This window comes from Rousettus aegyptiacus, unplaced genomic scaffold (assembly GCF_014176215.1).
Source record: "Rousettus aegyptiacus isolate mRouAeg1 unplaced genomic scaffold, mRouAeg1.p scaffold_m13_p_6, whole genome shotgun sequence".
NCBI lineage: Eukaryota > Metazoa > Chordata > Mammalia > Chiroptera > Pteropodidae > Rousettus > Rousettus aegyptiacus.
Genome location: NW_023416309.1, coordinates 99,201,610 through 99,215,981, shown reverse-complemented (window position 1 = coordinate 99,215,981; position 14,372 = coordinate 99,201,610). Strand labels below are relative to the sequence as shown.

Below are 14,372 nucleotides of genomic sequence, written 5' to 3'. Positions count from 1 at the left end.
CCCATCCGATCAGCAGTCGGCCCATCCCCTAAGCGATCAGGCCACGGCCCATAACCCGGTACGCTCTTCTCCCGGCGTAGCCTCACCCATCTCCCCACTCGAGGCCCCGCCCTGCGCTCCTTCCGGACCCAGCCGCCGCCAGTGGAGAGGCGATGCCTGCGGGCCATCTGGATGGACGCGCCAGCGGGACTACAAGTCCCAGCAGCCCCTGTGACCCGCCCATGGGGGCGGGGCTATTCCGGATAGCGAATTGGGAGGAGCCCTGGCGCTCAGGCTAGGGAACGCGTGTGACCAATCGCCGGACTGCTCGCAACGTGAGCCGATGGGGGCGGAGAGAAGCCCTCAGAGGCCAGGACAAAAGCCGGATCCCGAGCGGTGGCGCGAGGGTTGCGCGCTCCGGACAGTGGCCTGTAGTTCAAGGCCTGTTGAGGGAGCGCCGCGCACAGACCTTCGCAGAGAGGTGAGTGGTGGGCGGCTGCTTTCACGGGAGGGCCCCCACCTGGCCCAGGAGCTTCCTGCTTCCCTCCCTCAACCCGGAACCGCCTCTCCCGATACCGGCTTGGTGTTCACGTGCCCTCTTGGCACCTGTTTGGAAGTTTTGGTTGGCGTAGCTTTCGGTTAGTCTTCGTCCGGTACCGCGGCCAGCGGCTGTGTGCCGACTACTCCCCAACTCTCCCACCTTCCAGTTTCTGGGAGTTTGCACAGGTCTTGTTGCAGTCCTTGCTTCTCTTCCGTCCGCCGAATTGCATTTGCTTCCTGCGGGTGCCCCTCACCCCCTCCAGGGCCAGTTATCGAGTCTCTTCGGGCTCTATCGGGCCACCTCTTGCCCCCATCCGGTCCCCTACCGGATGCGGGGGACGGGAAGTAGACCGGTGACCATTCACCTCACTCCGGCTCCTCGCAAGCCGAGCTCAGGCCCTTTCTTTTAGTCCTACGGAGAATCAATTGAGCCCCGCACCAAAGTGGAAGGAGTGAGCCAGGCACGCCGCCACGGCGAGCCACGCGGGGCCGGGCTGCCCAAGGGTGCCCGAGTCCTGGCTTCTCCTCGGGGACCTGGCCGTAGAGGGGCGGCGCAGGAGGGACCCTCCTCGCTCTGGAGGTGCCTTCGGGCCCAGCCTTTTAAGCGACAGATGGGCCGGAGTGCCCGTCTCCCTCCCCACCCCTGGCGCTGACGCCAAGCATGGCCCAGGCAAGGTCCTCAAGGGGCCAGAGGATGCTACCGCTGCCCTCCTGTTGGGCCTGGCAGAGGGCCAGGCCCAGTGCTGGTTGCCCTCTCCAACCTTGACAGATAGATACCGTGCAGTTCCAAGGAGTTCTGCCATTTGGTGGTCCCCAGCAGTCTGCCTGGGAAGAGGATTTTGGAGAGGATGGTGGGGACCAGTGCATAGCACAGTCACTTTGCTCTGGGTTTCAGCCATCTCAGTTCCTTGGATTTCTGAAATGTTGGGTGACAGGCAGCTGGAAGACCCCAGCTTCCCAGACTGGTAATTTTCACCTCTTACAGAGCTTCTTAAACAGCTTGGGAGACCTCTATGGAAAGATCCCTCAGACACTGGGCAGCTGGTGTCTCCACCACCGTTCTGACACTATGTAAGGGGCACGCAAAGAACGCTGCCCTTTCTTTTACTCCAAAGATTACCTGTTCCCTCAAAAAACCCCAGCCTTATGGATACTCACCTGCTTTTTGTTCTTCCCAGAAAAAGACCCTAAGTAGTATAGTATCTCCAGTGGTTCCTTTCCACTGAATGTGCCCAGGGGTACATTCCTGGGGAACAGGCTCCATTCATTCAGCCTTCCCTGTGGACTGCTTCTGCCCTGAGTGGCTGCTGTAGATGAACTCAATCCTGGGTCATTTACCCTGTCTGCAGACAAGACCCTATTCAGCCCATAAGGTCCTTCCTTTGGAGTGTGTATGTGTATGTGTTTCAGGTTCCTTGGCATGATTTCCCCCAAATGGTTTACACATTTACCTGTTATTAGGTAGCAGTTTCTTGGGCCCCAAAGTGGACCCACGGGGTCTTAACTCTGCCTGAAATCATCTATCACCAGTTTGACAGTGCATTCGGCTCCTAGGGAGGCAGCCTAAGACTTTGAGGGTGTGCTCCTCAGACCCAGATTGGTATATACTTTAAGTTCTGTTATCATTAGGGCAAATGTTTTAAATTGGTGGTCTAGGGACCATCAGTTAATAGTTACAGGCCAGCACCTTGAAATGATATGCACAGTCAGGTACATACATGCACATGTTTCTGGGCTTCAAATACTCAAGAGTCTCAGACTTCAAGTAGGTTAAGAGCCGCTGCTGCCCTAGGGGGAATTCAAGACCCTGCTGAATGAGACTTATGTCTACCCAATCCAAGTAACAAGATTTGTAAGCCTTCTTACCCTGCATTGGTGAATATACAGAGGCCAGATTCTTTTCTTGCTTTTATTCTATTTTATAAATTCACTGTCTTGGGCTTCAGAAGACCTGTCCCATTTAGGCCAGAGTGCTCTGGTGGCAAATCTGTTTTTTTTTTGTTGTTGTTTGGTAAGCAGGCATATCTTTTCTATCCAGTATTATCTTGTTGTATCTTCTCTCGCATTTCCTTCTGAGAACCTTATGGAGATGAGCTCTTGGATCTGAGATTTGACCCGGGACTCAAGAAAATTAATGATTTTTCCGGCTCTAGGCTATAGAAGGTCCTTTTTCTCACCCTGTCCTTTCCAAAGTTGGGTCTTCACTGTCTCAGGAGGTGCCAGGTTTGAGGGATTGTTGTTTTGGGAGTGTCCATCAGACTTCTCTCTGCTGGGAAGGCTAAGTTGAACAGCTTCCTTCCTCTTGGATTTTGTGGTCACCTGTGCCTGATGTGTTGGAACTGCTGAGGGTGGTCAAAAGCTGCCCTCTCCTTTCTCTGCTTGATCTGCCCTGGGCTGCACTCTCTTTGGGAGGGAGTGCGTGTACCCATCTGATTTCAGGACCAGTTTTTCTGGTCTGAGTCAGAAGGTTGAGAAATGGAGCTAGAGTGGGTGGGGGTGGAGGAACTTTGGGACAGTGGGGCTGGTTGAGGCCTCTCTTTCTGAAACTCATATTGAGATGGAGCTGGAAATCATTCCAGGGGGAAGCCAGAAAAGGGCATGTCTCCCTTGAGCCCCTTTTTAGTTACCCAACTTTGGGCCAGACATCAGACTGAATGTGCCCACTGTGCCCAGCTGGAGACTAGCTGGGAGGCTGAAGGAGCCAGCTAAGCCAAGATTAGAACCTGAAGCCCCAGCCTGGCCATTTGGGAGGGAGGTACAGAGTGGCCCCTGGAACGTTGGCCTTCCCTCGGCTGGGAAGGTACATGCACGTTTTCCCAACCTTCCTGTGTGTATAAACCAGCCAGTTCCCTAACTCTGCCCTCCTTTATTTGCACTTGACTTTTCTGCCCTAGCAAATTCAACAACTTAGTTCTGGATCTTTGTGGGAGACACAGGAGTGGCTTTTCCTGATCTGGCCAAGCTTTTGGCATAATGACTTGGTTTCCTTCCCCTCCCACTCCCCCATTCTTCTCCCCAACTCACTCCTGTCACTACCCATGGCAGAATGGGTGTGTCAGAACAAAGCGGTAGGGAGGGAAATGAAATTGTCTCACAGACCCTTCTTTGAAGTGAAGTGGTCTTTTCTCTTGAGCTGAGGTGTGGGGTTTCCTGAGCATCGGGAGTAAAAGGATTTAGGTTTAAGTCTTGGGTCCCCTGCCACATAGTTAGGCTTCTTGGGCAAGTTATCTTAATCCTTCTGAGCTTCTATTCCTCATCTAAGAAAGGGTATGAATCTAAATGTGCTTCACAGTGCTCACATAAGGTGAGTTTCTATATACATGTGACTGAGGTTGGTTTTTGCCTCCTCCCCCATCCCTGGCTCAGTTAGAAGTGACTAGTATCAAGTGGTCCCTAGGGAGTCCTCTGTTTTGCTCTAAATTAGCAACTGGAAGGTGGGGAGCAATGCACTGAAGGTCATAGTTCCCCCACCCTGGGAGTCTAGTGTCCTGAGAGTTTGAGATGACTCTTCCTCTTCAGTCCTCAGCGGGCATAGTCTTGTTTGAAACTAAGTAAACTTATTGGCCTGGCCCTCAACTTTGTGATGTATGTAAATGTGTGAAGTGGGTGAGACTGGGTGTGGGGGAGACAAAACCTGTAGGGGGATTAAGGCCAGCCTCGCACAATTTGGCTGTGTTCCCCACAGGTCTCAGAACCAAGGGTATGTGTCAGAGTCTGTATGCCCACCTTGGGTGGGACCTGCACTCACGTTTGGGTCACACCACTGATATTCTGGTCTCCCCATCTAACTGCCTTTGTTGCAGGACAAATATCATGGGCGAGGTGGTTTTCCTAGAGGGAGTAGAGATAGGATAGGATTGATGCCAAGAGTTCTAGGGCAGATGCCACCTTTATTTTTCTCTACTGTTTTCCTCCCGCACTGTTTTCTGATCTTCCTCTTCCGCTGATCGAGATCCCGTCTTTCCTGTTGGGGCAGCCCTTTTCCTCCTTTGGAAGCACTGAGATCTGGTCTTATTGTCCGGGGACAGCTGGGCATGCATCTGCCCTGCTGGAGAAGATAGTGCTTCCATTTCCTGCCCCTTCTAACGAGCTCCTCTTACCTGAACAGGTAGAGCAGGTCCCTCTACAGCCATGTCGGCCAAGGCAATTTCAGAGCAGACTGGCAAAGAACTCCTTTACAAGTACATCTGCACCACCTCAGCCATCCAGAACCGGTTCAGGTATGCCAGGGTCACACCTGACACAGACTGGGACCACCTGCTGCAGGACCACCCCTGGTTGCTCAGTCAGGTGAGTCCACCCCCATCCTGGACCTTTCATCTAGGTCCATAGTCCAAGGAAGAGAAGACACTCGGTTTGTTGGAGATGTCCTAATGGGTCATGTGATGGCAGGCGGCTTGCATCAGTGGTCAACATGCAGTGCACTGAGCAAGCAGGGTTTTGTGTTCAACTCCCCATGCCTTGAGGTACCCTAACATGGCATACAGTCGTGGGCTTGGAACTGGATACACAAGACCAAATGGCAGCTCTGTTTATTAACTATGTGACCTAGAGCAAACCATTTTACATCTCTGAGTTTCAGGTTCCCCATCTGTCAAAAGGACATAACACTAACCCTGTAAGGATTAGCAGCAATGTCTGAAAAGCACTTAGCAAGCTGCTTGCTGCTTGGTAGATGCTCAGTAAAACATAGATAGGTGCTGCACCCGCCCCCGCCACACACACACAGTGTAGCATATTAGGAATGTGTCAGGGCCATGAGGAAGTATAACATTGTACTTTGTATAGAATGGTTGATGGCCATGGGGGGCCGACCTGGAGTAGAGGCTCTTCCTCAGATCCCTGCAGGGCCACTGTTGGGAAGGATTAGGAAGCTTAGATTTCTTTGGCAGAGCCCAGAGAATAGGACAAGGACCAATGGTGAGGGTTTCAGGGATGCACAGTTCTTCCCACGGGGAAGCCTCATGAGGTAGTTAATTACCTGGCCCTGGAGGTATATGAACAGTGGCTGAGGGCTGCCTGTTGGGCTTGTAGACAGGGTTCAAGCACAGAGATGACCAGATGACCTCTAAGGTCCTTTTGTCACCCCAAGAATCTATCTATCTGTTCTTCCTTTTGGAACACAGGGCAATGTCCATATCCCGAGGAGTTTATGGTTTAATGAAGCTAAGATACCACTTAGGGGGAGGGTAGGGATTCACTTATTCATTCAGCAGGTATTTGGTGAGCATCTATGCTATGCCAGGTCCTAATCTGCGCACGGATAGTTCTAGATTCCTGGTTGTCAAAAGAAAGATATAGGCTGGGATAGATGAGCGAGCTTCTAGGAGTTGACCCTGAAGGAGGAGTGGATTTAGTTTGGGGAGTAGGGTGAATTGGAAGCCACATAGGGTGTCTTGTGTTTTAGGTGCCCAAACTGTCACCTTGTACTCTACCTTTGCTTTCCTTGGTCTAAATACAAACCTCTCTCATTCCAGAGATTGGTGGTCAAGCCAGACCAGCTGATCAAACGACGTGGAAAGCTGGGCCTAGTTGGGGTCAACCTCACTCTGGACGGTGTCAAGTCCTGGCTGAAACCGCGCCTGGGACAGGAAGCTCTGGTGAGTCTGAGTTTAGGGTCGGGTGGATGTAGTGTCGTAACAGAAGCAAACATGGTTACCTCCAGGTCAGTAACCCTGTGGCTCACCCCCGCAACTGGTCAGATTTCAGCCTGGGGAAGTTAGGAGTCCTGCAGAGCTGATTTACGAAGTAGGGCCAGTCTTGTGCTCGTTCCCAGCTCCCCTATCTGGGAAAGGCCAGATGTGCTGCATACTTTACCCCAGGACAGTTCAAAAATCAGAAGTGGTCTGTTTCTTTAACAGTGATCTGAGGCCCATTCTGGGAACTCCTTTCTTTTCAATTTCCAGAAAGGTTATGGTAGCTTTTCTTGACATGCATACCCTAAGAGGGTGGGTAAAATAATTGAAGAAGGGAGATGAAGAATTATTTAGATAGAAATGTGATTGAACCAAGAACCTAGGATGTGACAGGTAATACTATTGAAGAGTAAATTTAATTCTTGTCTTCTCCTGGCTTGGTGATTAGTCTCAGCTTTGTAGATGAGAGAGCTAAAGTGAGTTTAGGAAGGCTCAGAGATGCTCAGAAATAAAATTGCATTTATTTTCCATCTCCTAAGAGGAGCTAGAGAACAGAAGGGGGAGATAGGGTGAGGCTTGGTTTAGACTAGGGAGCATGTGCCATCCATACCTGGTGTCCCATCTGGGGTGACCATGGACCAGGGGTGAGCTGTTCTCTTCCTTGGCTACGTCATAAGTCATGTGAAGGTGGCAGTGGAGCCAGCTTCTTCTCTGATTGGGCTTCCTCAAATTAGCTCTTCATGTTAGTTCCCAGTTTCTGGCCCTCACTGGTAAAGAGGGGGCTTTGAAGTTGTACATGAACCTGGAGTCTGAAGGATCTTGACCTTCATACTTCCAGGCCTTTGGAGAGAGGACAACAGATTTGGGGGCTAAGCAGTGTACCTAGGGAGGTCCTCATGCTCCCTTCTCCTCAGCTGGATGTTGGGAAGGGATGTCGGGGACATCTGAGCTGGCAGCAGTGTTGGCCCTGGCAAGAGTGGCTCATTACCTCTGATGGATCACTGTCTGGTCCCTGACTCAGCAATGACGCACAGGCGGGCGGGGGCTTCAGGACATGCCGGGATGAGGGCCGTCTGCCTCAGCTGCCACCAGGGACCCACTCAGACTGATTAACTCTGCAGGCCTGTTGTCCTCAGCCGTGAGAGTCTGTGCGGAGATGTTTTCCTAATCAAGCTCTTGCTGTCTTCTCAGTGCCCACCACCCCCACTATTCCCCCATGTCTGGACTCATGTCCTTGGACTGGCTCTCCCTGCCTGAGCTGTGGGATAGACAGCCTTGATTTGCCCGAGCTCTTTAGTTTGTATGAAGGCAGGAGGGAGATGACTCCTAATCACTGTGCTTTTTGGGGGCGGGGCAGTGTTACAGCTCATTTATCACTCTCTAGAGGAGGCAGAAAAAGAACGTGCAAGGTCAGGACATATCGAAGTATGGCTGACACAAGGGCAAGAGGATGAAAGAGGGGCTCTCATGAGGAATTCTTTAGCTTAGGGGTCTCTGACCCCGTTGCCCTGGTTTCTGGACAAATCTCTTCTCGCTGAGTGTCAGGTGGTGCCTGGGCCCCACTTCCTTCTGCCCTAGGGATCAGGATGTGCTATCCATCTAAGCTTTATCTCTCTCCATCTCTGTAGGTAGGCAAGGCCAGAGGCTTACTCAAGAACTTCCTGATCGAACCCTTCGTCCCACACAGTCAGGTATGTATGAGGTAGCTCCAAGCTGAGTCTTCTCCCTCCTGGAGCCTTGTGTTTATTGACACTGAAATGATGAAAGGCGAAATCAAGCTGCTAGAGAAAAGTCAAAGGGGCCAGAGTCTGTGAAGCTGCACCGAGGGTCCGAAGGGTCTGTAAAGAACAGGTGCAGAGATGAAGGAAAAGGCTTAGTTTGCGGTCAGGAGGAATCAGGGCTGGTGACTTCCCAGCCCTGGGATGAGAAAGACTTAAAGGTTGGATCCTGTCCCCCAGATCAGGTCATGCTGACTCAGTCTGAACAGCTGGCCAGTGAGGCAGTGGCCTTTTCCTTCCTCTTGTCCCCGAGGGGGAGGCAGTGAACAGGTCTGCCCTGGTGAATGTTCTCTGTGGGTTTTAGAAATGAGACCACAGGGGTTGGCCCCCAGCCTCAGTTTGGTGCCCCTCACCCACGTAGTGCTTTCGTCCACTCTAAGGCGGAAGAGTTCTACGTCTGCATCTATGCTACCCGAGAAGGTGACTACGTCCTGTTCCACCACGAGGGAGGGGTGGACGTAGGCGACGTGGATGCCAAAGCCCAGAAACTGCTCGTTGGTGTGGATGAGAAGCTGAATCCTGAGGACATCAAGAAACACCTATTGGTCCATGCTCCTAAAGACAAGAAAGAGTTGAGTGAGAGGGTCTGCAGGGAGGTGGCAGTGGGGAGATGAGGAAGGCCAACAGGCTCCGGGCACAGCAGGGGAAACAGTGGTCCTCCCTGTTTTGGTAGGAGCAGATGGTAGGCACAGCTCCTCCCTGTTCTGAGAATGGGAGCTGGTGGGTAGCTGACTCAGACTAAAACATGCTGTCAGCGTCCCTCACCTCCTTGCCCCTGTCTGTCTGGTGCCTCCTCCTTTCGCTCCCTGGGTGGCAGCTCCTTTCCGCCTCAGTGGCTGGAGAGTGATGTCCAGGGAGCAGGCTTGGCAGAGGAAAGTGAAGAGTCGGTGGGGGTGGCGGGATGGTGGGGTGATGGGAAGTGGATCTGTCGGTGGCAGTGACGTTGCTGCCGAGCCCACTCTCTGATGGATTGATTGTCCTTCTCTCCCTTCCCTTTTAGAATTCTGGCCAGTTTTATCTCCGGCCTCTTCAATTTATATGAGGATCTGTACTTCACCTACCTCGAGATCAACCCCCTTGGTAACTGGAGTGGGATGGGGCAAGGGTCAGTTAGTTACAAAGGGTCCCAGTGCGTACAGTAACCTTGGTCTTAACATTTATAGGACCAGACCTCCACTTACAGAGGGCAGTACAGGCAGGTGTATGTGTGCAGAGAGATCTCTAAGCTCATTCCTGTTTCTGAGTTCTCAGAAGACCATGATTATTCCTCCTTTTGACTGACCAACTTTAGCTTCTTTCTTTGGCCTTAATTTGTTCTGTGATGGGGGAAGTTCTGGTTTTGATCTGACTGTGCTCTGTGATTGTTCCTGTCAGTGGGTTAGGCTGTTGGCTCAGGAGAAGGGCTGCTTCTGTATCGATTTGACTTTTTAGGCCCTTCTTTCCTCTCTGCACTCTCAGAGGCCCCCCACCCCCCCCCCCGCCTCTGGGAATTGGTCAATCATTGACACCCCCCGCACCCCCATCCAAGCTAGGAAGCCTTGGCCCAAGCCTCTCGGGCAGGGAAAGAGGCAGGTGGTATGGGTTGGTTCTGGCTAATGCTTCTCAGGGCAAAGTCCTGATTCCAGGTTACAGCTGCTGGGGATGCAGCCCCTCTAATGGACCAGATGGCTCTATGCTAACTTAATTAGCTAAATGGCCCTGGGGGAAAGGGAAGATGGATGTACAGTGAGGCGGCAGTAAATGAATCCTGCTGGCTGGGAGCCCAGTGCACCCCATGGCCTCCCACTTCCCCCAGCAATGAGCTTACCCTAGCTGGATCCCAGGAAATGTGAATGTGCATACACATGTGTATACCTGGGGGTTCTTCTGGCAGCAACCTGCACCTTTCCCATTTTTTAATAGTTGGGCCATGAATGGGTGAATGGCTAGATACTTAAGAGGAAGCATGTAGCATTTTATGAAAACATTTACAAATTGCTATAGCAACTGAAACAGACTTCCCTGTCATATTACCTTTAGCTCAGGGAGGGGGAACTTGTCTTCTCAGATTTGTCTTTGATGTGGGGAAAGCTGCGGCTCCATGAGAATCATTCAGGTTTCTTGCCAAGGGAGAGAGTCATTAGGTTTGTGTGGGCCCTGGACCCCATGGAGTGGTGTGTGGGGAAGTCTGTAGAGGGGTTTGGAGGTTGGTGATCCCCTTTGCCTGGGGCTAGTGTCCGATTGCCTCTGCTTTTCTCACAGTTGTGACCAAAGATGGCGTCTACATCCTTGACTTGGCAGCTAAGGTGGATGCCACTGCCGATTACATCTGCAAAGTGAAATGGGGCGATATAGAGTTCCCTCCCCCCTTTGGGCGTGAGGCTTATCCAGAGGTAAGGCTGGTTTGGGAAGGACGTGGAGAGGGATGGAGGTGGCGGGGGTGACTAATCTCTAATGAGCATTTGGCCCCCTCATGGGCTGTATTTGGCAGAGAAAGGCAGGCCAAGAACCATTTAATTTTTTAAAAACCCCACAGGGGGCGGAGGTGGGAGTCAGCCAAGCCTCTGAATACTGGCCAGAAATCCTTTTAGACTTCTCTCTCAATCAACCTCCCTGAGCTCTTAATTTGATTTCTTGCTTCTTGATAATTCTAAGTAGCTCCACCGAATTCTATCAGGAGGTAGTTCTCTCTGCCACCTGCTGAGAATTTTAATTGCTCCTTCCCACCTCATCTTCAGAGAGGTCCTCACAGCAGAATCAGGCCTGCATAGATAACCTAGGGCAAGGGAAGAGGTTGGACTAGGAGAAGGGTTAGGACCTGGGGGCGGGAAAGGGTCTTGTGATAATCTAGGTAGGCAGATGCTGGGAGCAGGGGCTGTTGTAGAAGCAGAGTGACATAGTGAGGCTTGGGACTTAGATAGAGGGCCAAGAATTTGAAGTAGGAGAGAAAGAAGTTGGGAAATTTGTCTGTAGTTGGTGATTGTGGCCATGCATGGTTTTGGTACTTGAAGATGCCATTATATTTTGTCCCAGGCACGTAAAGGCCCCTTCTCCCTGCCTTTACTAAGGCTGTTAAGGACCACTTCATGTGTCTCCAGGGAAAGGGGAAGGGAGGGGGCCTGAGATCTGGGACCTGGTGAAAAGGGTGCCCCTAGGGCCCACTTGTTTGTTGTGTCTTCCCTAGGAAGCCTACATTGCAGACCTGGATGCTAAAAGTGGAGCAAGCCTGAAGCTGACCCTGCTGAACCCCAAGGGGAGGATCTGGACCATGGTGGCTGGAGGTGGTGCCTCAGTCGTGTACAGGTGACTGAGGGGGCTGCTGAAGGGACGCCAGTCGGTTTTACCCAGGGTCCACTTGTGCGTGCCCTGGATCAAGCTGCTTCACCTCTGGGGGTCTCCAGTTTCTTACTTTGGTGCAGAGCAGGAGTCACGGGACACACCAGAAGGGTCTAAGAGGCTCTAGTGAGGGCCTGCACCTTCCTATTTACTTCAAAATGAAGTTATTTTTATTAGTTTTAGTTCTTACAATTGGTGATGTATGCTCTACGTGAAGGTACAAAAATACAGAAAATGAACCAGACAGCGAATGCTGCTGTGTCCCCACTCTTTTTCCCACCAGGTCACTGCAATGAACACTTTGCTGTGTGTCTTTCCAGACATTTTAGCGCCTGTAGAAATATGCTTTTGCAATTTATAGACATATTTGGATCTTATTCTATACCCTTTGTGATAATTGATGGTGTTCCACTTAAAGCACAGTAGACGTCTGCTCGTTTCTAGGCCTGTGATTGGCCACATCCTCTTCCGTTCTTCCCTCTGCCTGCAGCAGTTGTATTTCTCCATCGGGCAGCCTGGCAGGGACTCCTGGGTTGTGTGTTGGGGGGTGCTCTTTGTTCATTTCACCTACCATTGTTGGTCAGTCCAGGACCCCACGATGGCCTGGGGCTGGCAGAGTGCACTGCCTGGGAGAGTGATACAGCAGTTAACCTTCGCGTGTGACTCGTATGGGGCTTGAGGGTCTGAGGACTGAGAGGTCAGTTCCACAGTCTGACTTCAGGGCTTTGGGGGCGTCTGTGTGTCCTCTCAGTCACCAGGCTGCCACCCTCTGTCACTAGAAGTGAAGCCAGCACTGACTTCCCTGTTTCCCTGGCAGTGATACCATCTGTGACCTGGGGGGCGTCAATGAGCTGGCGAACTATGGGGAGTACTCGGGTGCCCCCAGCGAGCAGCAGACCTATGACTATGCCAAGACGATCCTCTCCCTCATGACCCGCGAGAAGCACCCAGATGGTGAGACACACACTCTCCTTCCCCAGGACGGCCCAGCGTTCTACAGGGGGAAGTTTTGGCCTAGGGGGCACCGAGGTTGTGGTCCTGGTCCTTTGCAACCTGGGGATAGTCATTTAACGTTTGGACCACAGCTTTCCTGACTGCACAGTGGACAGTGACAGCATCTGTCAGATATGGGGCTCTGACAAGGAGGTGATGTGTACAAAAAGCCCTATATAAGCAAGTGTGAGGGAGGGGGTGAGGCGTGCTCTCACTCTGACTGCTATAAACTCAGTTCTCAGAGGCCCACTTCGATATTTGTTACCTGGCTGTGCAATTCCAGCTTCCCTTTACCACCAGTCCAGACTACACATACCAGTTCCCTTCCCTGAAGTTTAGATAGAGATTCCCACCAGGCGCATCCAGAAACCAAGCTAGGAATGGCCTAGAGAGTCTGTGGGTTCAGATTAACCCCCTGCTCAGTGGTATAGGTAATAGAGAGTGGAGCTGATAAAACTGATAGACATTGTGGGAGACCAGCCTGCTCCTCCTGACTCTGCACTGATACTTCCTAACAGTTGAGGGACCCTTGCTCAGAGGAGAGACCTCTCAGTTGGCTTTCTGGTGAGATGCTCAAGTCTACCTTTCTAACTCTTTTCACTTCCCTGTTACTGCAAACCCAGGCAAGATCCTCATCATTGGAGGCAGCATTGCGAACTTTACCAACGTTGCTGCCACGTTCAAGGTAACGAGCTGTAGTGACTGTGCAGTTTCTGGGGAATGTGTGTTTGGGGGAATTGGGGAAGGGAGGTTTCCACAAGCAATGTTTAAGACAGAAGCAAGTTCCCATAAGGTACCCAGTCTGGATTAGGGGCTCTTGCCCCAGGGTCCCCCGTGGAGGATGCAGAAAACACTGCGACGGATCTGGATCTGAAGCTATGTGTCTTGGGGTAAGCAGCTGGCACTCACTGGGTTGTAAATCTCCCATCTGAAGTGTGGGGAGAAGGCCAAAGTCTGCCAATCCCCCCTTTCAGAACCAGTTCGTAAAGAACTGGCTTGATGGACCCTCATTTTCAGCCCCCCATTCTGACACATTCTGGGTTCTCTGCAATGCCTAGTCTTTCCTCTCACAGTCATCAGCCCTTTCTCTGAAAGGTCAGAATGAGGAAAGTGTTTTGATGATTTGGGGCTCCTGCTCATCCAGCCTGGGCTCCTGTGCACAGGTCAGGGGCCCGACCATGTAGTTTTAAAGTATGACTGCCGTCAACGAGGATGACAGCTAACATGTCTCAAGAGTCATTCCCTTCAAGACAGCCACCTCAGGAGGCCAATTATTATTCTACACTGTCTAATACGCATTGAAGCTATTCAAAAGAATGTGCCGCATCTGATAGTTCTGTGTAGGTTTTGAGAACAACGAATAAATAAATGTCAACTCTGAAAGTCTGAGCTCTCAAGAAGTGGAGGGCCAGGCCCCATAAGTCCTGCCTAAAACAGAGTTTCTCTGAGTGGCCCTGATTTAGCAGACAAATCTGAAACAGGTCAATCTTGTCAGCTTTGTCTTAACTTACCAACCCTATAATAAAGGCATCACTGGCGATAAGGATAGTTAGGTCTGGAACAGGAATTGTGTTTAAAGTTTTGGATGAAATGGCTTGGGTGACAAATTAAACTCCTGACTCAGTAGATTAGCTCTCATCTGGAGAGACAAAACTATTACACACCTGTATATTTTCCTGTATATTCTCCCATGCTTCCAAAATTGATAGCCATTGCAAGAGCAGTTTCCCTAAATCTCTTGAAGCTTTCAGAGGACGTTAACATTTAAGTAGACCACATCCTGATACCTCTGAGAACTCATGCGTAGGACCCCAGCATAGATTCCCCCCACTCCCATAATTGCAGTAAAAGATAAGAATGCCTAGACAGAATGAGGGTCCAGCAAGGTCCCTCTGATGTTGGAGGCCCAGCATCGCACATGTCAGATGGTGTCACACCTGGGTATTCCAGATTCTCACCTCAGCAACATTACAAGTGATTGCATGTCCTAGGCCTTTAGGTAGCTTATACATAGTCCAGTCCACATGTGTAAAAACCCTTGACTGCTGGGTCCTGCCATGCTTCGTGAAAAGCAGCCCTTGTTATATACTCCCTGGTATGTTTGTTTATCATGGTTGTAAATAATTGATTT

At 51.2% G+C, this 14,372-nt stretch overlaps 1 protein-coding gene across 2 annotated transcripts in view; it reads left to right on the top strand.

The window, feature by feature from the left end:
- Window positions 1-310: 310 nt before the first annotated feature.
- The window catches only part of ACLY (ATP citrate lyase), a 39,216-nt gene continuing 25,154 nt past the window's right edge, over window positions 311-14,372 (top strand). The window contains exons 1-10 of one of the 2 annotated variants that reach the window (XM_016150837.2): window positions 311-460; window positions 4,628-4,809; window positions 5,997-6,119; window positions 7,784-7,846; window positions 8,314-8,504; window positions 8,934-9,013; window positions 10,175-10,305; window positions 11,097-11,215; window positions 12,066-12,202; window positions 12,865-12,926. In XM_016150837.2, coding sequence (XP_016006323.2) covers window positions 4,651-4,809; window positions 5,997-6,119; window positions 7,784-7,846; window positions 8,314-8,504; window positions 8,934-9,013; window positions 10,175-10,305; window positions 11,097-11,215; window positions 12,066-12,202; window positions 12,865-12,926 — 1,065 coding nt within the window. In that variant the 5' untranslated portion in view covers window positions 311-460; window positions 4,628-4,650. Of the gene's footprint in view, window positions 461-4,627; window positions 4,810-5,996; window positions 6,120-7,783; window positions 7,847-8,313; window positions 8,505-8,933; window positions 9,014-10,174; window positions 10,306-11,096; window positions 11,216-12,065; window positions 12,203-12,864; window positions 12,927-14,372 lie in introns of those variants that run through there. The other variant, XM_016150839.2, reaches the window with a different exon arrangement.